This window comes from Phyllostomus discolor, chromosome 9 (genome assembly GCF_004126475.2).
Source record: "Phyllostomus discolor isolate MPI-MPIP mPhyDis1 chromosome 9, mPhyDis1.pri.v3, whole genome shotgun sequence".
NCBI lineage: Eukaryota > Metazoa > Chordata > Mammalia > Chiroptera > Phyllostomidae > Phyllostomus > Phyllostomus discolor.
In genome coordinates this window covers 86,796,615-86,819,771 of record NC_040911.2, presented here as the reverse complement: position 1 = coordinate 86,819,771, position 23,157 = coordinate 86,796,615, and the positions used below count along the sequence as shown (strand labels likewise).

General features: G+C 48.1%; 1 protein-coding gene across 2 annotated transcripts; it reads left to right on the top strand.

Annotated features, from left to right (window-relative positions):
• Positions 1-606: 606 nt before the first annotated feature.
• On the top strand, positions 607-23,157 carry GSS (glutathione synthetase). Of its 2 annotated transcripts, none has more exons than XM_028524957.2 (13): positions 607-714; positions 3,209-3,343; positions 7,517-7,662; positions 9,826-9,901; positions 10,207-10,346; positions 11,090-11,206; positions 14,208-14,288; positions 14,390-14,467; positions 16,087-16,153; positions 19,333-19,527; positions 19,962-20,043; positions 21,450-21,639; positions 22,608-23,157. In XM_028524957.2, exons 2-13 carry the CDS (start codon positions 3,215-3,217, stop codon positions 22,729-22,731), a joined length of 1,425 nt encoding a protein of 474 aa, XP_028380758.1. In that variant the 5' UTR covers positions 607-714; positions 3,209-3,214; the 3' UTR covers positions 22,732-23,157. The 2 variants fall into 2 exon arrangements, with proteins under 2 accessions (XP_028380758.1, XP_028380757.1); XM_028524956.2 differs by lacking the exon at positions 607-714 and adding an exon at positions 770-969.

Sequence of the window (23,157 nt, the reverse complement as noted above, 5' to 3'; positions counted from 1 at the left end):
GGATCAAGAATCAGCATTAAAAAAACAAAACAAAACAAAAAACCAACAACACCTGCCCCAGATCCTGATGCAAATGGTTGTGGACCTTTTGAGAAACACTGGGTAACCCTTAACAGTTCCTAACTTTAAAACTGCTAGAAAAGTGAAAGTGTTTTCCTTTTGCCTCTAAGGCTTTTCCTGCAGCTGTCGCGGGTTAGAGAAAGCAGGTGACTTTTCCGGGACCCGGCTGGGTGGAAAACAAGCCTGGGTTCCAACACTGGCTCAGCCCGTAACGTGCTAGGGAACCCGGCGCCGGTCTCTGACCCTCTCTGGGCCTCTATTACCACATCTACTCCTACCAGCTCTGTGTCCCCGAGGTAGTCACTGCCCCGTTCTGGGTGTGTTTCTCCATCTTACACCAACTTTAAAGCCCTAGGAGCTGTGCAAAGCCGCAACACCCGGCCGACACAACCTGACTCCTCCCCTCTTTCCTAAAGTTTGGACAGCCTGAGTCCAGCTGACTCCACCCTAAGGCCAAAGCTGCTCCTACATACGGACTGCCCCTTCCCGGCCGCCGTCCAGCGCCAAAAGCACGGGTCTCCTCCCCCACCTGCTCTAAAGGCCCCGCCTAGGAGGTCTGCGCAAGCGCAGTGGATCGCATGGAGACCCCGCCTCCTGGACCTGGAGTAACGGCGCGAGGGGCCTGAGTACTGTGCGCGGTGGGACCCACTGCAAGTAGGTTGAAGGAGTGGCAACGGCGGCCGGCAAGGGTCACGTTTCCTCCGGAGGACGGATGTGAGGGAGGGGAGGGGAGGGGAGGGGACTGGCCAGCGACTGGCGCCCTGAAGATCAGGAGGTCTTGTAGATCAAACTCAGTGGCTGGAATGGGGAAACTGCTGTCCAGTGAGGGGGTTGGTCTGGTGCGTGTTGATCTCACGTTTCCCAGATCTTCTGACTTCAGATGGGGCCACTGTCGGGAACATGGAGCCGGTGAGACTACAGCCCAAATTAAAAAAAAAAAAAGTAGGAGCTATTAGGACCAAACTTTGTCCAGGGTGGGAGCGAGCAAGCCCGTGAACTGGTGCAGGCCTAGGCAAGAGACCGTGTTGTTAACCTCGGCCTTTACACAGGCACTGGCCCTGCCCTCGGGGTAAGGTCCGACCGGTTTCCGTGTGGGCGTTGTAATGCTTTTGGTGATCTGGACCCAGTCTGCCATTCATTCATCATTCTTTCATTTAACGTTCAATGGAATACGGTAGTAGGTGCTGGAGGTAGAAAAGTGATGAAGACAGATTCGGTGCAGGGAAATATAAAGGGCTGCGGAAGCCCTGGATGGAGAAGAACGAGGACGACTTCTAAAACAAAGCCAGGAACCTGGTTAGGGGTGGCGGGGAGTGTCCCGAAGAGAGACTACAGCACGTGCCCAGACCTGGAAGCGGGACAAAGGCTGGTGTATGCTCATCACTGAAGATAATCTCACTCTGAATCTGTTTAGTGCCCGGGGTGTTTGGTGCTAGGCTCCTAACAGTCGAGATGGAGAGAAATCAGGGAATTCAAAGGACTATATATTTAGATAGACTCCGCAGAATTTGGGGAGAATGGGGTGTAGACGCATATGCAAGGCCTGGGTGCCCAGGTGGGATTCGTCAGAGGAAGAGCAGATTTGTGGGGAGGCAACAAATTCTACCCTAGTTCTGTGAAGACTCCCGGTAAGCAGTCGGATATTCTAGTTTGAAAGTCAGCAAAGCACTGCTGTAAAGGTACAGATTTGAGTGGCCTCAGCAAAACAAATAAAGCCACAAGAATGGTTGAGACTATAGAAGGAGAAAAACAAAGGGCCCAATTGGTATTTTTCATAGTGATTATGCCTTATCTTTCTCTGTGTCCAGTACCTACTCAAGGGCCCGGAGTTAGGTGCCAGTTAGAGTTTGCCAACTAAACAGAAGCCCGACAGCAATCAGAGTTGGAGGGTTCCATTGCTCTAATGTCTAAGTCACAGGTTCTAGTCCTGGCTCTGCCACCAGACTGCTGTGGGACCTCTGACAAGTCTGCCACCTGTAGAATGGGTACAGCTAAAAAAGAAGCTCCCACGATTAGAGCTCCAAACACTGCTAAGGGGTTGCACACAGATTTTTCTCATTTAAGCCACACAGCGACCTTGTTTATAACGGAAGTAATATTACGGACTCAAACTCAGGTCTGACTAACCTCAGAGCTTTGTTCTTTCCTATGACCACCCTTACCTATCTCTCACCCAACAGGGATGTTGTCAGGGCCCTCCTGAGATCACATGCTTATTCTTTCCAAACATTGCCCTGAGGCTGGCAGACTTTCATAATCCGTCTAGCACCAGCCCTGTCATGGGGACAGGGATGGAGCTGAATGTGATAGAGGTTTTAGCTCTCTTCCTGGGGATCACTGAACTGGACAGCCGTGTTCTGCTCCTAAAATCAAATGACAGTGGGCAGAACAAAATTAATGAGTGGTGTTTCCAGATTTTTATCCAGATCTTAAACCCCTAGGGCCTGCTGCAGAAATGAATGAATCCACCCCAGCTGCGTTTTGTACTACTTCACAAAGGGCCCTGCCCTACCTCCCCACCCCCAAGTGATTTATCTGAGATCTGCTGACATGGATTGTTGGGCTAGAAGGGAAATGATAATCTATTGCAGTGGTTCCCATCCCAGGAGAACTTGTTAAAAATACAGTTTCGGCCCCTTCCTCTCCTCAGACTTTTTGAATCAGAGTCTCTGAATGAAGTATAGGAATTTGTATTCTTTCCCAAGCCACCCCCTCATCCCCAAATATTCAGCCAGGTTTAGAAACCACTGGTCTACCCCATCCCCCTTGTTTCACATGTAGAGAATCTGCAGCTTGGGAGGAAAAGGAACTTAACCCAATCACACAGGACATTAGCGCCAGTTTTTCCAATGAGAAGCATTGAGCTGGGAGTCCAGAGACCTGGGTTCAAGTCCAGATTTTACTAGCAATTAACTTGGTCAAGTCACTTCACATCTCTGAACCTCTGCTTCCTTATTGTGAGGATAATGCCATCATTCTAGTGATCAAAAGAGAAAGTGGCAGTGGAATTGCTTTGCCAAGCTTTGTGTTTTGTGCTCACGGAAGCTCAGCTGCCAGCCAGTGTTGTCTCCCCTGTACTACACTGCCAGTTTCAGCAGTTGCTGGCGTCCGGCTAACTGTCACCAAGCTCTCCTGTCTCCTGTTGCAGGCTGGGATGGCCAATAGCTGGGGAAGCCTCTTGCAGGAGCAGCAGCAGCTGGAGGAGCTGGCACAGCAGGCTGTGGATCGGGCCCTGGCCGAGGGAGTGTTGCTGAGGACCCCGCAGGAGCCCAGCTCCTCCGACGTAAGCCCCCAGCCCCTCCAGACCCACTGCTCTGATCACACCGCTCTGGGTCCTTCTGCCCATTGGCCCCTGCCAGGCTGGAGGCAACTCCTTTGAGTCAGAGATCACATCTTTACTCTGTTTTATGTATTTGTTTTTGTATTTTTTAAAATCTTACTTACTTTTAGACAGAGGGGAAGAGAGGGGGAAAGGGAGGGAGAGAAACATCATTGAGTGGCTGCCTCTTGTGCACCCCCTACTGGGGATCTGACCCACAACCCAGGCATGTGCCTTGACTGGGAATTGAACCAGCGACCTTTCGGTTTGCAGACCGGCACTCAATCCACTGAGCCACATCAGCCAGGGTGATTTTATTTTTTAATAACTAATATTGATCTCTAGAAGTATGTAAAGTATAAAGCACCATGCTAGAGTAATCACATTTAAGCCTGAGACTTAAAGTGTAACTTAGGGAAGTTACTTAGCTCTCTCAGCTACAGTTTCTCCAAATATTAAAAAAGGATAATCGTGGGACCTACCTCATCAAGTTGGTAAGAGAATTAGAAGATAAGTGATGTGAAGCACTTTGTCCAGTGAGTTACTGTTTTTTTTTTGTTTTTTTTTTTTTTTAAGATTTTATTTATTTTTATTTATTTTTAGAGAGGGAAGGGAGGGAGGGAGGGAGAGAGAGACAGAGACAGAGACACATCAATGTGCGGTTGCTGGGGGTTATGGCCTGCAACCCAGGAATGTACCCTGGCTGGGAATCGAACCTGGGACACTTTGGTTTCCAGCCCGCGCTCAATCCACTGAGCTACGAGTTACTGTTTTTTAGGAAACCCTAATCATACTACCGTCTCTAGTTGTTTTGTAGTGCATCCTTCCAGGTCTTTCTCTATGCATTTATATACACATGTATGTATATAAAGAAATATACAGTTTAAAAAAACAAGTTGCATGACACATACTATTCTGTGATGTGTTTTTTTGTTTGTTTTTCATTTAACAGTCTGTCTTAGAACTCTTTCCAACTTCCTCCATTAGGATCAGCTGCATTCTGATGTACAGTATTCCAGGTGTGGATGAATCACAGTTTAACTTTCTTCCACTGATGGTTCTTTAGGGGATTTCCGATGGTTTATGACCACAAATAGCATTGCTGGGAATGTCACTGTGCGTGCCCGTTTGAACGCCTATGTGAGTGTTTCTCTGTGGTTCATATGGAAAAGTATTATTATGGAGCTACTGAGTCCACACCATGCCTTTAAAAAATTTCATCCTTTAAAACAAAACAGAACAAAACAAAAACCTCTTTTGATTTTATGACTAGGTAAAACATTCTCTTGCTTCAAAATTTAAAGTGTGTCAGAGTTTACACATTAACCCTCCCTCCCACATTCCTTAGCTACCAAGTTCTCCTGCCCTGAAGATAACCTGCGTTTTATATGCATAAGGAAAATATTTATTCTTATTTATTTTTTCTAGATTGCTTATTCATAAAGAGAAAATATGTATATATTCCTTTTTCCAAGTTTTTACACAAAGAAGAATACTAGATGAGTTCTTCTGTGCTTTACTTTTTTTTTTACTTAACATTATTCTTATCACTATACCGATTCGTAACTAAAGAGCTGCCTCCATCTTTTCCCACCGAGGCACCGTCTTGGCTGTGTGTGCCTGCAACCTAGTTGGGGGCCTAGTAGCGAGTCCAGGCTTAGGAAGTGTTTGCTGAGGCCCAAGTCAATGAGAACGGCTCTCACCAAAGACCAGGTGACACTGTGGACGGTGTGCCTCTGGCTTTATCATTGCTTCATTTGTGAACCCGAGATTTCGTGAGCTGCTTGTCTGAACCCAGGATGTAGCATTTTCTCTTCCAAGATTTTATTTATTCTGTTAATCAACAGGTATTGTGTGAAGGTCCAGCACTTGGTCTTTCTGGAAGTTGATGGAACCTAGAAAAGGCATAGCCCTCAATTTTCCAATCCAGAGGAAAAAAGACAGGAAGCTTGTCTTTTTCGCTTTGGAATCAGTAACTCATTTAACCCACTGCAACAGAGATGAGGAAACCGAGGCCCAGAGAGGTGAAGTAACTGCTTCAGGTCGTTTAAATGGTGGTGTAATTGGCAGAGCCAGAATTCAGACTCAAGGAGTTTGCCTCCTAAGTCCATTCTCTGGACTTCCACATGTTGCTGCCTCTCCCAGGATACTACAGAGGACATGCGGAGGAAGGAGTAATTCATTAGTGGTGTTTGAACTAGATCTTAAAAGACAAATGGAAGACTCTACTTTCAGGGATCATTTCTATAGTTTGTTGAAAGACAGATGGGGGAAAGGCACAGCAGAGCAGAGGCCCCAGAGCAGGAAAAGGCAAAAGATGTTTAAGAGAATTCAGCTGACTGCGGGGCACGCAGGTGGACGGACTGGGAAAGGAGGCGGGCCAAAGGCAGACAGCCGAGAGGCTTTGGAAACGGGGTGGAGGAGAGCCTGAACTCTGTTCTGTAGATTGGACCAGTTGTGTGCAGACTGAATGGTTGGCTCCTGCAGTGTTTAGGGAGTCCATTCATTTTTGCAAAAATACACTTGAATAGGGCACAAAATCCAAAAGGGAAAGTCTCCTTCCTCTTGCTACTGTTTTCCTCCCCAGAGGTAGGCATTGTTTAGTGTTTTGTTGTTGTTTTTTTTTCATCAGAGTGTCTTTTAAAAAGTCAGAGCCAACATCTTTTAAAGTCATGACATTAAAAAAAATCTAGATACCCAGTTTCTCTTGAAAAATCAAACCACCTGTTAACCCTGGCTGCCTCTCCTGATGCCCACAATTGGCTACAGCGGAGTTCCGACTGTGCCGTTTAGATAGGACAGGAGTTCTTCTTGTCGCTCTGCATTGTTTCCCTGCGTCTGAAGCAGATGCTAACTGTCATGCATGGGCTGTGATTCTTATAGTGGAAGAATATTACTCTGTGTCTGTTTTTCTATCAAAAGTACAAAACTTGTGTTTCAGCCTTTAGCCTATGGACAGCAGAGAATAGCTTTATACTGTTGGTCCCAAACTCAAGTGGGCATGACGAGTCCTAGCAGAAAAACTTTTGGGTAGTTTTTCAGGCCAAATCGGATTGGTTGGAAGAGGCAGAGTTGTGAGATTTCAAGCCAAGGGAACATGCCTGTGACCGATCATCACATGCACTCAGGGAATTAAGTCACCGCTTGTGTGATCTTCAGTCACCCACACCCGTCAAAGCTTCAAGCTGAGTGAGCCTGACTCTCGCAAACACACTGCCCTGGTTTTGTCTTAAAGTAGACGCTGAGGAGGGCAATTTGGGAATTATCTACCAAAATTTCAAATGGATTTACCTTCATTACCTGACATCTCCACTTTTAGAAACTGACCTTCTCACGCACAAAATACCTAGGATGTATATTCCAGAATATTCATTGAAACATTGATTGTAATGGTGGCAAAAAGGAAACCACCTAAATGTTCATGATAAAAGGCTAGATTCAGTGAATGGTGGTATATCCAACAAATGGAATACTATACAGCCATTATAAAGAATGAATGTTCTATTTGGATGTATATGGAAATGTCTCTGAAGTATGTATAAAGCAAAGGACAGAACAATGTATGTATCGTATGCTTTGATGTGTGTAAAAAATGAGAAAATGTATACGTATACATATACATTAGCCTAAAAAGATATGCGAGACACTGGTATACCATTTGCCTCTGGGAAGGAGAACTGGGTCATTAGGGCCAAGGTGGGAGTGAGACATACTTTTCACTGTGGATCCTTCTGTTTCTTTGAATTCTGTATCACATGTTTGTGTTATCTATTCAAAATCATATTTTGTAAATAAATATTTCAATGACATGTTCTAACACCATAAACTCATACCAACATAATGAATGGCAAATTGATATTAACTTAGAGGTTACATTCAAGAATGTTTCGTAAATAAGTCACCAGGTCGTGTTATTCTGTCTTACTCAAATTCCAGTTTATTTGTTGTTAGGAATCTTGGATGGTATGTGGGTTTCCTGATCCTGCCAAAGTTCAAAGAATTGAGAGTGCAGCTGAACTCTAGGCCTGGCAACCTGAGTCATCATCTCCAGCCCTGGGGGAAACATTTTCCATGGGGTCCCATTTACAGGAAGACAGCCCATTCACAGGTGTTCTACCCCTGCCCACTCTCCATCAGGTGGTGAGCTATGCCCCATTCACGCTCTTCCCCTCACTGGTCCCCGGTGCCCTGCTGGAGCAGGCCTACGCCGTGCAGATGGACTTCAACCTGCTGGTGGATGCCGTCAGCCAGAATGCTGCCTTTCTGGAGCGAACTCTCTCCAGGTGCTAGGTGCTGGGACACTGGGGGGCTGGGAGTGGCTGGAACCAAGGGCCTGGAAGACTGGGGAGCCATGAGGTGTGGCTCTGGCATTTAACTTGGTAGAGTGGGGTACAAGTTCCCCCCAGAGAAACAAAAAGTAGTAGAAAAGTCAGAAGAGCTGGCTTCTAATCCTGGCTCCACCACTTATTTAAATATATGGCCTCAAGCCGTTTTTTTTTTAAATCTGGGCCTTAGTTTCTGGGGAGGTCGGCCTAAATCGAGGGTCCCTTCCAACACTGACATTCTGTGATTCTCTGATCCGTGACCCCCTTCTTTGAAGACTGAAATTTCCATTTGGGATTAAAGAAGGTCGTCACGGTTTTAGAGAAAACAGGGCAAGTGAGGTTTTTGGGTGTAAAGCCATATTTGCTACTTCGCCTAGCCAGTGGCCCTTTCTGGTTCTTCAAGGCCCCTCATCCCTCGGTGGGGCGGGGTGCAGACTCGGCAACGAGGAGACAGAGCACCTGGAACGGCTTAGCCCAGCCACCCCTCTCTGCCTCTTTCCCCTGATCACTTTTTTCCTTCAGGCCCTTGGGCAAGGGAAATTACTTTAGGATTAAATATATATAAATATGTATACATACATATTTGTATGTATGTATAAGAGAAAGACTAGACATATATGTAATTACATGTCTGACTAATTTTTCAAAAGAAAACGCTTATTTTGTTAGAGACAGAATCTTTTTAAAATGTGTACCTTGGTGTGAGGGTGAACATGACAGGGGATCGTATGGTGAGATGTTTGGAAACATTGACCTGGAGCTAAAGCTCAATGAGTCGCAATCCCAGTGAATGCACAATCCCGACCACCCCTGTCTTTCCTGGGGTGGGCCTGGCTTTCAAGCCTCTGCTTCTGGATTGTGGGGAGCATGAGCAGTCCGACTGTGACCTTTACCCTGAAGAAGCCATTATGTGGGAGACGTTCCCTGCAGCCTGTGGCCACAACCCCTGTTCCCCTCACCTGTGAAACACACACAAACCCTGGAGTGAATTGAAGGGAAGCACCTCTTTGGAAGTGGGAAAATGTGTCCCCAACTGCCCTGGAGGCTGAAGTCCAGCTGGGGACTCGACTCCTCATGGAGGCCTGGGAAGCCCTGTGAGAGAGCCGGCTGGGGAGCAGATGAACCTCAGGGCCGGCCTGAGCTGCTTGGGCTCAGCGGGCCCCCTGTAACAGGACGAGCCTGCGAGTCAGGCTTGGGCAGGTAGGCAGAGACCCTCCTGAATGCTCAGAGACAACAAGTGTGGCACTGGTTACCTGTGGATGCCTCTTCCTGAGGATCCAGAAAACCATCCTGGTTGGGCTCCTCCCCTGAGCCACAGCAGCGCCCTGGGCCGTGATGATGAACCAGCACAGACACGGTCTGACCCCCCCGTGGTTTATAGTCAAATGGGAGACAGTGCTAATAATCACAAATAAAATGGAAAATTGCCACCACGGTCAGAGCAATATAGGAGAGGTTCGAGGTGCCATGAACTCACATAGCAGCCAGACCAGACAGGGAAGGCTTTCCTGAGGAAATCATGTCACCTGAGGACTGGGTGAGGGGAGAAAGTAGGATATTTAGCTTGAGTCGAAAAACTCCTGTTGGGGCACAGGGTGTAACTGCTGTCTCCTAATCTCTGCGGGCTGCTACGGAAGAGGAAGAGAAGGCCTTTTTCTGGGAGGTCCCAGAGCATAGGGGAAACCACAGAGAGTTAATGATAAGTCGGTCAGAAAGCTTACAGCCATTTGGGCTATTTAGGTATAGAACGGTTATATCACGCCGTTTCTGAGTTCTTCTTGGGACTAGACACTATACTCAATTCCGTACATGAAACATCCTACTTACTCTTTACCACAACTGTGTGCTATGAATATAATCGTTTTCCTCTTCATTTCACATTGAGCACACTGAGATACGGAGAGGTAAAGTGGTTCTCGAAGGCTTCCTACTAGTAAGTGGTAGAGCTGGGACTTCAACCAGGTCACCCAGCTCTAGCGCTGGGTTCCGAACCACTGTTCTCTAGCCGGTGTTCAGGGCTGGGTCAGTAGAACCCAGAGGGGATTCAGGAATCGGGGGACAGGGGTAGAACTCCTTGACCTTTAAAGTTCCATGTAACCTAGAAAATGTTTCTTCCTCCAGCACCATCAAAAGGGACACCTTTACAGCTCGTCTCTTTGACATCCACAAGCAAGTCCTGGAAGAGGGTATTGCCCAGGTAACCAACCATTCCCTGCTCCATGTCCACTCCCGTGTGGGACCTGCCCCTCCACCTCACCTCTTTTTTTTTTTTTTTTTTAACCAGAAGAATTTAAGCCCAGGTCCTGAACTCATGGGAACCTGCCTCTCATTGAGTTTGAACCTCACTGGCCAATCCTGGGATGACCATAACAATGTTTGGGAGTGTTAGCCAGCATCTCTAACCTCTGGCTACGTAGAGCACCTGGTACCTGTCTGCTCCATGGGTAGGCCATCAGAGTTAGACCCTGGGCAAGTGTCCTCAGCTTTCAGTTTTCCCCGCAGACTGTGTTCCTGGGCCTGAATCGCTCAGACTACATGTTCCAGCGCAATGCAGATGGCTCCCCTGCCCTGAAACAGATTGAAATCAACACCATCTCTGCCAGCTTTGGGGGCCTGGCCTCGCGGACCCCAGCTGTGCACCGGTAGGTCCCTTAGGCCGCCCTGGGCATACCAGTGGGTAACAGCCTGTGAGCCTACAGTCAGGTGGGGACAGGGATCTCCAACTCTCCGACTCTGACTCTGCCTTCCAGGGCCCTGGGTCACGTGTTGTTCTCCCCCTAGCCCCCCAGGCCCAGTAGCACAGTTTGCACTTGTAATTAGTAGGTCTTGATATTTCAGGTGGAGAAGGGACCTCACAGTTCATCCAGTCCTACCCCCTTATTGTACAAGGTAGTACTCCAGACGGGGGGGAACAGTATCTGTGAGGGTCCTGAGGTGAGACAGAGCTCATATGTTTGAAGGTCTGAAAGGAGGTCAGAATCCAAGGCAGAGAGGGATGCAGAAGCTTGCCATCTGAGGGTTGGGCTGTAATAGCATCTACTTCTAGCCAGCAGCAATGCTCCAGGTTGCTGTAATTCCAGATGTCCACAGCAGGATTCCAGGCGGTACCTGGAGCTCAAGGAAAGGGGTTCCAGCTCACTGGGAGGCTGGTGTGGTGGAAGCACAGGGTCTTAGGGCCCCTCTGTGCAAATATACCAGGGGCCAGGGTTAAAGGCAGCCCGGCGTATTCTAGCCTAAGTTGGATCCTGCAGGAATATGATGGTAAGATGTTTTTTAATGCTCAGCTGATTCTCAAAGTGATGTTCCTCTAACTGTCTGTGAGTCACAGACAGAGGGGGTCTTTCAGGTCCATCCAATTACTGAACAGATGTTTCTCCTCCAACAGACATGTTCTCAGTGTCCTGGGTAAGACCAAAGAAGCTGCCAAGATCCTCTCCAATAATCCCAGCAAGGGACTGGCCCTGGGGATTGCCAAAGCCTGGGAGCTCTATGGCTCAGCCAAGTAAGGGGGAGAAAGCGGCAGAGGAATCCTGCTTCAGATTCAGCATTCATGGGGCAGCAACTTCTCTGCCTGACATCATTAGGGAGTGAGTGAGTGTTCTAGAAATAGAGAAGCTTAATACTTTCAAGGGCCAAAGTCATTTTAGTGGAGGTTTGGGCTTCCTTCTTAAATAAAAGATACTGACTATAATTTAATGTTTCCGTGTAGGCTCAAGGTCACCATTATGACTGTCGGGGTCGCATTTTGCTGGGATGCGGAGGTGCTGCCTAGAGGTGGAAAGGCTGCAAGGCTGTCTGCCTGCACTAATGGCCCCAGCTCTTAGGTTCTGAGTGCTCCTTCTTTTACTTCATAGTTTTTCTCTCTGCCTCACTGTTATCAGAGCACTTGAATTTGGGATCCTCCACTCCCATCCCTGTACCTCCTTTCCAATTTGCTGTGGTTCGTTCGGAAAAGCAAACGTCTAACGAGTGTGAGGGCTTCCTTGATAAGTAAATGCATAAGCTTTCATTTAGGGATTTCAGTGTCTGTTTTAACTGTTTAGAGGTAGTTTTTACCTCCTTCCTATTTCCCAGCCATGTTCCAGATGTGTAAAGGTGCTAGGTAAGTGGCTTCTGGATAAGTGAGGCCCACCGATCTGACAGCCGTGGCAGTGTTAATGAGCTCTCACCAGCGTTCTCTCACTTTGAGAGTCAAATAGGTACTTCTGCTGACCCAGCTCACGACCTTTGCTAAGTCTGTTCTTTCGCTGTGTCAGTGTCTTCATTTGTAAAAGGAGTGTAATGATAATACACGCAAGGGTGGTAGTGAGCATTAAATGAAATCGTGGATTTGAAAAATTCTTTAAAAAACTAAAAGGTCCTTATGTGAGACTTTTAATATTAATAAAATTACTTTTGAAGGACTATTAGTATTATTTTATAGAGGGGCAAAATGAGGGCTTCTCAGCGGTAGAATGACTTGCCCAAAGTCACGCAGCTGGTGACTAGAATTCACCAGCTAGACTAGACTTCACGTTTTTCTGCCTCTGCAGCCTGTGTTCGCTTAGACTATGTCCTCCCTCCAAGATGAATGGTCCCATAGTACAGATTGCAAAACTGAGGCTGAGGCCTTTGTAGAGCAGATTTTTCATCAGTTACCTCATACTTTGCAAGGATTTTTTAAAAGGAAGGCTGGAAAATTATGATTTCAATTTAGACCATTTATTCAAACTGTTTCAAAATATAGTATATGTGATTGGAATGAGTCGAAATAAGAAGGGGGGATCTTTGGTATAAAAGGTTGGGAACTATGATCTATTTAACACCCCTGTTTTATACATGGGGAAATCAGGGCTCAAGGGAAGAAGCTGACTTGCCCGAGGTCAGGTGATACCACAGGTCCCTGACAGAGCCACGACTGCGACCCAGGAGTCCTCACTCCCGGCCAGCATGGTACTGCCCCTTCGCCTCCTTAGCTGATGATGTTTCTGGCCCTTATCCCGACAGACTGCTCAGAACTGAAGGTAGGGGGAAGATTATGTTTTCTGAGTCTGGCTCCAATTATTTAGCAGGGAGCAGGCTGACTTCATTAACCAGGGCATGTAGTTCCACTTTCACCTACAGCCTCCCACCTCTCTTCTTTGCCTCTTCTTAGGGGTGGGCCAGCCTGGGCCAAGGTGCCACCTCCCCACTTATGAGCAGGGCAGATGAGACTACAAAGTGAAAGCAAGGCCATGGGCCCTTGGGATTCTCTCAGGGCAAGCTGGCTTGGGGGAGCAGCATTTCCAGCTTGCCTCTCAGACACTAGGCTGAGCCAAGACTCAGCTCAATGCCAGGCAGCCCAGGAGAGGCTGCGTACTAGGGCCTGTATTTCCGCTAAGTGGAATTACACAGAGGTTAAGAAGAAGCAGAGACAAACAGACAAGAGGCCAAGTACAGGAGGTTGGGAATCCACACTTAGAACTCTGAGCCAAAGTCTGGCCGTCCAAGAGTCTCAGCGAAGAGCCACGGCCACAGAGGAGCACGGCTACGGCAAAACCGGAGTGTGGTGCTGCCGATCGTTGGCTCTGGCTCTCAGAGAGTCCTGTGCGGGGCTGGACCTGCCTTTGACAGCTGTAAACGGCTTGGTTGGTAGCCAAATGGGCAGCTCTCTGGCATTAGCTTTTCCCTGAGACCTTAAGCTCTTGTTTTGTTAAGAAACGAGTGAATAAGCAGAGTAAGAGATCAAGTTAACCCCAAGTTAATGCCTTGGGATCAAAAAATGTCCCTGTGTAGCCAGGTCCCCAGTTGAGGATGTGCAAGAGGCCACCGATGGGTGTCCATGTTTCTCTTTCTCTCTCCCTCCCTTCTTCTCTCTCTAAAAATAAATAAATAAATCCTTTTTTAAAAAAGTGGCCCTGTGTACATCAAAAAATGTTGGGAGGCCCCAGGAGGAGGTAATTCCTTACTTATAGTTGGTGCTGTAGCGTTTTTATAGGATTCCATTCTATTCTAGTGTTTCATGCAAGAATCAAAAACTATTTATTATCCGCTTTACTATCTAGTAATAGGGTCATTCATCCCAACCTCCGGCATTGTTCTTGCAAAATATTCTTTAGTACTCTCACTTGTTTGTTCTTCCAGAAAGATTTTAGAACCAGGTTCGAAGAAAAAGTCCTTTTGGGTTTTGAGATTTTTCTAAATTGTTATTCTATGATAGTTGTCCCAATTTCCCCCCTTTGCCCTCCTCCATCCAGCCCACCCCCTTGAGATGGTTTTACATCTGAATATTAATTTGCACAGAAAGTTGACACCATTGCAGTATTTCACCTGCCTGCTAGAGAAGGGGCAGAGACATCTTTATTTTTTCAAGTTTCTATTTTCAGGAAATAATGTGCTGTAGCCTCAGGTGTCTGCCCGAGGCAGTCCTGAATTGAGATGCCTACTCTCCCAGGGAAGCTGTGCTCTTCCTCACGCCTGAAAGGGGTGGCCCAGTGGGAGTGTAAGCTCTGTAGCCACACGGGCCCCCTGTGCTCTTTCCCCAGAGCTCTGGTGCTGCTGATTGCTCAGGAGAAGGAAAGGAACATATTTGACCAGCGTGCCATAGAGAATGAGCTACTGGCCAGGTAAGTAAAAGAGGGGAGACCCCCAGATGTGGCCCCAGGATTGGGGAGAGCCACTCAGAACAGAACATCTGCTCCCTATGACCTCTGCCCATCCCTCCCAGGAACATCCATGTGATCCGGAGAAGGTTTGAAGATGTCTCTGAAAAGGGATCTTTGGATCAAGACCGAAAGCTGTTTGTGTGAGTGCTCAGAGAACATTCCCCCACGGGCCAGTAGAGGGCTGGGTTTGGAAACTCATCCTTTCACCCACTCGCCCCAAATGATCCTTTCTGCCGGGAGATGGGACAGCTTACTTCTTTCTCTCTGAGTTTTCGGGGTGGACTCTGAAATATCCCATCATTTCAGGAAATTTTGGAGAAGGCTAGCCAAGTTCTGCTTCTAAAGGGCTGTGTCAGAGCTGCTGACATACTAGATAAGGGCCTTCGTAAAATAACCTGGTTTTCACGTGTCCTTGTGCTTCCAAAAGTTTCTTGTCCCTCTTGGTGGCTAGTCAGGTCAGGCCTGAGCAGTTGGGCGGGGCAGTCAGGGGGGAAGAGGAGTGGCTGGCTTGTTCTGTGGCTGATCTGGGACCTGCTCTCTGAGTTCAGGCAAACCTTCAGGGGCCTGGATTGGTGCCCCCAGCCGGGCCCTGCACTTCCCGCCAGGGGCCCCTACCAAGTATGTTAGCGCCACATTTTTTGGATAGTGCTGCTTGCAGCACACATATGTAGACCTGGAATTTTATGATTCTTAAAGTTAAGAACCTCCATGGGATTTTACAATACCATTTACTATTTTCAAACTATACTTATTTATCATAACAAAACAAAATTTACCTTCCAGATAAGCCAGTAAATATTAAATAAATTTAAAAAGCGAAACAGTTCAAAAGACAGTCTGTGTCTTTTTTTTGTTAATTAATGAATGAATTAATTAATTTTCATCCTCACTCAAGGACACGCTTATTAGTTTTAGACAGAGGGGAAGGGAAGGAGAGAGACAGAAATATCCAAGCCCGCAGCCCAGTCATGCGTCCTGACCAGGAATCAAATCCCTTGGTTTACAGGCCATTGCTCCAGCTGAGCCACACCAGTCAGGGCAACAGTCTGTGTCTTAACTAGACTCATAATTTTGCATCTGCCCACCATCACTCCCGCCATTAATAAAAAAGTTTCAGTCTGCCCTGGCTGGTGTGGCTCAGTTGGTTGGAGTGTCATCTCGTGCATCAAAAGATCACAGATTCGATTCCCTGTTAGGGCACGTACCTAGGTTGTGGGTTTGGTCCCAGTCAGGGTAAGTATGGGAGGCAACTAATCCATGTTTCTCTCTCACATTGAAGTTTCTTGCTCTCTCTCTCCCCTTTCCCTTTTCTGTAAAATCAATAAATATATCCTTGGGAGTGGTGGGAATTGAACCGGTGACCCTTCACTTTGCACACGACACCCAATCAACTGGGCCACACTGGTCAGCGCACAAGTGAATTTCTCTAAGCCTGGCGATGTGATTCTGCTGTTCAGTGATTTTGAGCTCAGTTTGTAAAAATTTACCTAATTTCCTTCTTGTTTCCCTCTGGCCTTCCTAGAATGACTCTAGATCTGGAATATTCTAAAGCATTCCTTACTGAAGACTGTATGTTTTTAGTGGAAGCAGTGGTGTGTGAGTATCTGTACTCTCACTGGTTCCAATGAACCCCTGTCCAGACTGCCCCTTTGGACTTGCAGAGTAGCCAAACTCATTCCGATGCTCCCTGAAATAGGTTGAACCACTGAACACATCAGTTATAATTTAACACAGCAGCTTTCTCCAACCCGTGTTCTAGGGACGGCCAGGAGATTGCTGTGGTTTACTTCCGGGATGGCTACATGCCGAGTCAGTACAATCTACAGGTTGGTATCTGCTGTTCAGCCATCCTTTGCCTCCTGGGCTGTGCTATTGCTCCTCAGACCCAACTCAGGGGTCACAACAATCTGGGTTTTTTCCTGAGCTCTGGTTTCAGTACTTCCTCAGAGAACTTGCTGCTGGAACCTCCTGTCCTGTAAACTTCTTGTTCCCTCTCACTCTCTACAAACACACTGTCTTCTAGAACCTGAATCTGAATCCTCAGGAACCCAGTGCTTTAGCCATTTATACTGTTTCTGGGGATAGGCTGGCAATGTTTAATAATCATTTTTCTAGAGGGATAGTCCCAATTTGTAGCATTTGCTGATTTCTATGGTGTTAATACTCCCCATTATGGCCAGTTTCAAGCTACCCAATTTAGCATCTCTAAAAACAGATTTGAGGAAAGATGGGTGCAGTCAACTGTCACTCGCTGATGCAAACCAGTTTCGCGACACCACTGACTATTTCCTTCCTGCCAACTCGTATTACTCTTATCTGCCTCAGAAAGTTTTTACCACCTGCCCATTCTTGTTAATGACAGTATCACCTTATCTTGTTATCCCTACCATGTAGCTTCAAAATTATTTTTGACATCCATCGTTTCATTTAATCCTACAACCGCCCTATGAGGCATATAATTATTCTCATCACACAAATGGAAGAACCAAGGTTTGGAGAGATGCAAGGGCTTGTGGAAGGTCCCACAGGAAGTTCTGAGGCTGCCTGACTCTCAGGCCAGTGGCATTCCCAGTATATCATTCCCTCTGCCCCTGATCTACAGCTTGGAGAGTCTGAGAAGCCTTGTTTTCAGTTCAGAGAAGGTAAAGGAGGAAATAAGTTAGGAAATACCATTAGGGGCTGTGTGCCTTTGGCTGTGCCTCCGTGTGCCCCTGGGTAGATTCCTGACCCTTTCTGGGCTCAGTTTCTATAAGCTGAGGGAACTACCAGAAAACTGAGGAAGCTCCTTCTAGATCTATTGTTCTTTGAATATAGGATTCTTCCTAAGGCCCCACTGTACAGGGAGCAGCTCTACAAAAGGTCTGTTCTTCTAGAAAGTGGTTAGCAGTGGTGGGAACTCACTAACTAGAGAAGAGAGAAACTACCTATTTGGAAAATGGACTTGGATTCTCGGACAGGAGGTTTGGGGGAAGGAGCCAAATAAAACTTTAAAAAGAAAGAAGCAAGCTAATAAGGAAGGAAATTAGTGTATCAGGAGGATATTTTAAGGGAACGGAGGAGCTCAGACCAGGCTTAGAACATGGAGATAAGTCTGCAAGGCTCAATGAATTGCTAAGTTGACCCTGAGCAGCCCCCTTCTTATCTCTGAGTTTTGCTTTCTGCTTCTGACATAAGGGTACTTATCTGGGCTTATTTCTGACGTTCTGGGCACCTGTAACTCTGCCTGGAATACCTGCCTAGCAGTTAGGTGCCTGGGGTTATTGGTGAAGACCAGCCACGGTACTGCGTGGCTGGATGATTATATCAAAGGAAGGACAGCATGAGCAAGGGGTAGGGCGGGGTGGAGAGGCAGGGTTGTGGGGCGTGGCAGGGGTTGGGGGGGGGCGCGTGGGGAGCATTGTTCCTCAGACCACAGCCCTGATCCTGCTGTGGGCAGTTTGATGCTGTCTGGCATCAGGACAGACCGTCTCCCTCGTGCCTGAGAATGGGGACTACAGCCGGGAGTCATGTCCCTCTGCTGTATTTCTGCCTCTCACACTCTGAAGTCCTGGCACACCAGACCTTTTATCCCTTTGATTACCCACCTGTAGGCCTTTGCTTATGTTATTCTGTTAACCAGAGTACAGCAGGTGCTTGAATAATGTCATTTCATCATAATGTTGATGAAAAAACAAAATTTATTCCCAGCTGGAGGCACTGTCTCTGGAGTTTACATGTTCTCCCATTTCTGCATGGGTTTTCTCCTGGTACTTCCGTTTCCTCCTACATCCCCGAGACGATGAACCAGCATGTCTACACTGTCCCAGTCTGAGAGTGGGGGGCGGTGTGAGTGTGCCTTGTAATGGAAGGCTGTCCCGTCCAGGACTGGCTCCGGCCTGGCACCCAGAGCTGCTGGGATAGGCTCCTCCGCCCGCAACCCGGGACTGCACGAAGTGGGTTGGAAAGTCATTATCTTACTCGTTTTTATTAATCTTTCTTAAACGTAGGTATAACTCACATTTATTTCAGTGTTTAATATTAGAAATGTTTGGGTCCTTATTCAGAAGTTTGGTGATGTTTTTGTGACCAGAAATATGCCATAGGAACTTAACTCTTGCTCATATCAATTAGCATGTGCTAAAATTGGTTTCCAAGAATCTATCGACAGTGTTAAGTGAACACTTACTGGGCTTCTTCCCTATTGAGTCTCTCCTGTCTGACTCTTCCTGTCACTCAGATTTCACTGTACTAAACAACAATAACAACTATGTATTATGAACCTACAAAGCGCCAGGCACCGCGTTAGGCACTGGGGGTACGACAGGAACGAAGAGAGACAACAAGGGTCTGGTCCTTATGGAGCTCACAGTCTGGTCAGGCTGGTGAACATCCAAAAGGAAACAAAATAGAAAATATGTTTTCTAGTTGGGGAAACTCTCTGAATGAAACAACAGGGTGAAAAGATAGAGAATTATGGGGAAACTCACATTAAATAGGGTGATTTGAGAAGATGACTCTGAGGCAAGACTTAAGGATAAAAAGGATCCAGCCATCCTTTGAAAGAGTCAGAAGGAAGGGAGCTCCAGGCAGAGGGGAAGGCAGCAGATGCAAAGGCCCTGAGGCGGGCATGATGTTTGCACGTTTGAGGGTCGGCAGGACTGTGTGGCTAGAATGTGGGAGGGGGTAGAGTGCTGGCATAGAATGAGGTTGAGAAGGAGAGAGTTTGGATTTATTTGGAGTGCAGTGGGAAACAAGTGTCCCATCCCTTTCAGACTTTTTCATCAGTTTTTCTGTGCCTTTAGACCTTATGTCATTTTCCCTTTTGATTATAGTCATGTATCAGTGCGCTAGACTGTGAGCTCCCTGAGGGCGAGAATCCTGCAGACTGGGAGGGGCCGTGCCTGCCTCACCAGGATGTTGCAAGGACCCTGGGAGACAATGAATGTGAGGATAGAAAGCACAATGCCTGGCCCCTGCTGGACAGGTGCTGTGATATAAAGTAAAACTCCTCGTTTTCTCTCTGCAGAACTGGGGAGCACGCCTCCTGCTGGAGAGGTCATGTGCTGTCAAGTGCCCAGATATTGCCACCCAGTTGGCTGGAACTAAGAAGGTGCAGCAGGAGCTGAGCAGAGTGGGCGTGCTGGAGGCGCTGCTCCCTGGCCAGCCTGAGGCCGTGGCCCGCCTCCGTGCCACTTTTGCTGGCCTCTACTCACTGGACATGGTAGGTGGGCAGCCTGTTTCCCCCACCACATACCTCCTAGGTGGCAGGGACCCAGAGCCCAATGGTGGGAGAGGCTGGAGCTGGTACTGGGCTGGACTTGGGTCAGCGATGCTCTGTGAGAACCCCCACGCCTCCACCCCGAGAGCCCTGGGGAGGAGGGCTGGAATCCACTGTAAACTCGGCAGAGGTGGAGATGGAGACAGTAACCATAGGGAGAGACTGAGGCAGACAGCAAGGGTTAGGGAATATCTGTACCTGCTTTGCAGGGGTGGGGGGAGGGTTTCACATCCATATAGTGTCACCCCGCCTAAAGGGGCGTATGGCTTTTCCCCCAGATACTCTTCTTCTGATTCTGCTCTGCACAACCAGCAGGACCTCAGCTCCTGCCTCTTTGGCCTAAAACTGCTGATGACTGCTTTTTTACCTCCTGCCAGGGTGGAGAAGGAGACCAGGCCATCGCCGAGGCCCTTGCTGCTCCTAGCCGCTTTGTGCTAAAGCCCCAGAGAGAAGGTGGAGGTAGGTGGATCCCCCTTCGCAAGGCTGCTCAGTGAAAAGGGGCTAGCAGGCTGTCACCAGTGCTGACCGGCACTTGCTCTGGGCACAGTCCTAGCCTCTGAGAGATGAAAGAACTGACACAGGCCCTCGCCTTGGACAGTGTCCCAGGAGACTCTGTGATCCAGGGCTGTGGAGCGCAGGGAATCTGAGTACCCAGCATTTGAGCATTTGGATTAGTTTAGTCTGCAGTGCCTGTGGGTGGATTGTAGGGGAGTGGGATGAAGACATCAGGACTTTGGATGTCCTCCTGCCTAGACTGAACTCCTTGAGAGCAGAGAGCAAGGATCATTTGTGCCCCACAGACTGAGAGGAAATGGTTTTTGATCTTGGTCTGAAGGAATAGGTAGGAGTTTCCCAGGAGAAGAGAGAACAGCTTACCATACAGAAGGAGCAACCTTAAGCAAAAGCACTGGTCCATGAAAATGTGGTATGTTTGGAGATTAAAGGGTTACTAGTGAGGCTGGAGTACATCATGGGAAGTGGGAGGAGGCGAGGGTTTGGGCTGGAAAGGATGGTTTGGGACCTGATTATAAGGGATGTTGAATAGATGATTTTATCCTAAGGGCAGTGGGCAGTCATTAGAGAGTTGTAATGAGGGAAGAAACGCACAGTTGATTCAGGACCCATGGTTCAGCCATGGGAGAGCATGTCTTGGAATGAGGGGGAACACTAGTAGCAGAGACCACAGAGGAGGCTGGTGTAGTTGCCCCGAAGGGCAAGGCAGAGGCCTGGGCTGGGGCTGCGACAGCGTGGAGTACCGGCTGAGGAGATGTGTCTGAATCGCTGAGATAATGGAGAGGGAGGAGTTAAATATGACTCAGGGATGCCTTTTGCCTGATTGGGAGGAGGAAGGTCTAAGCTGGGGAGGTTCAGGCAGAAGTAATGAATTCCGTTTGGACATGTTGAGTTTGTTTTGGAGGACCCATGGGATGTCCATGTGATGTCTAGAGTAGGCAGCTTGAGTTAAAGATTTAGGAGTTAATAAGTTATAGGATATAGATAGAGACTTGGAAGAGATCTTCCTGAGAAAACTGTGCATGGAGGAGAGAACAAGGGTGGATGACCAATTCCTTGGGAATCTGAATATTTAAGAGAGGCAGGAGCCAGTCAGAGAGGCTGAGCAGCAACAGCCATAGACAGGTAGGAGGAGAACCAGGGCAGGATGGTGTGGTGGAAGGTGGGTTCGCCCTGAGTCAGGGCTGTTCTGTTAAAGTAAGATTCCCTCCTCAGGAGTCAGGCCTGCTCTGGCTTCTCTGAGCTGGTGTCAGGAACGAGGCTGCTGACTTGTGCACATGGCCCCAGAAGTGGGAGCGCGGGGTGGAGACGTTGGGCGCAGAATCCAGGGTGACTAGCCAGTGGAATTGCAGGTAACAACCTATATGGGGAAGAGATGACACAGGCCCTGGAGCGGCTCAAAGACAGTGAGGAGAGAGCCTCCTACATCCTCATGGAGAAGATTGAGCCTGAGCCTTTTGGGAATTGCCTACTACGGCCTGGAAGCCCTGTCCGAGTATCCCAGTGCATCTCGGAGCTGGGCATCTTCGGGGTCTATGTCAGGTGAGCTGGTAGGAGGGGCTCTTGCTTTCCAGGGGGCCAGCCAAGAAAGCCTGGAGGGAAGCACTGGACAGGGAGCGGCTCTGCCAGTCCCTAGCTGCATTTCCTTCTCTAGTAAATCAGCCAAGGACCAAGACCTGCCCACCTCACAGGGCTATCAGATGAAGCCCAGATGAGAAGTATTCTGCAAGTATGAAGGAAATTTCAAGTAGTATCAGGATGGATGAGAAAATCCCTGGACTAGAAGGAGACCCCTGGGAAGAAGAGAGTTTGGGTCTAGTTCCCAAGCTACTGGGGGGTCTGGGGAAAGGTGGGATGGGCCAGCTAGAGGATACCCAGTGACTTTGAAATTCTGAGTGGCCCCTGAGTTTGGATTTGAACACTAAGGAATCAGGAAGAGAGGAAGACTTGTGAATTTATAAGGAACAGTTCCTGGTCCCTCATACCACTTCCTTCAAAATACTCAGGGCAAGGTAGGAATACCAGGGCCTGCCTTCTCCGTAATCCCCTCTAACTACTTGCAGCGTCTTTGCCTGCCTCTCCCAATCCCTCCCCAGCACCCCACATCTTCCTCACCACCCCAAACCCGCCCACCACCACAGACATCTTAAGAGAAGTGGAGAAGGAAATTTACAACTACAGAACATGAAATGTGAGCCTTGGTGCCATGTTATGCTAAGTGTTTTTCCTGTTTTATTTAATCCTTATTAACATCTTGCAAAATAAGAGGTCTTATCCCTATTTAAAATGGAAGAAACTGATATTTAAAAAGGCCGAGTAACTTGCTCAAAGACACAGAGCTAGTCATTTCCAGGCTAGGATGCAAACCCAAGTCTTACTCTAAAACCCTAACATTTTCTTGGGTGCGGTTAGTCATCCATGTACTGGTCAGCTGGGACCAGGGGAGGTCCTGGGTTTAAGGACTGAGTCTAGGTGACAGAGTTGTGTGTCCCCTGTTCCCATTTCCATAGGCAGGGAAAGACACTTGTGATGAACAGGCACGTGGGACATCTGCTTCGAACCAAAGCCATTGAACATGCAGATGGAGGTGTGGCCGCAGGAGTGGCAGTCCTGGACAACCCATACCCTGCGTGAGGGCACAGCCAGGCCCGCCCGACTTCGCTCAAGAGACCCTCTACCCCTTGTACTTGTCATTCCTCTCCTAGTCCTCCTGAGAGGTGCTTCTCTCCCCCCGCCACCTTGGGAGGGCTGGTCTGTTGTAGAGACCCCAGGGTCCTCATGGAAGGGTGAATGTTGGGTACCTCCTGTCTGAGGACTAGAGAAGCTGCGTTTCCCTTAGGTGAGAGCTAGAAGCCCCTAAATCCTGAGGGCATGGGCATAGCTGAAAGGAGGTGACCGAGGTAACAGTCCATAGCACTGCCACCCTCCTGTCAGTCCCTCGTCAGCCTCTGCAGCAGGTCTCTGTCTGACTTGGGGTAGGACTTAGGGATAGGAAGAGTGGGGTGGGAGGGCATAGCCTTCCCCACCTCTGCCTTAAATAAAACTACGCTTCTGATTCTG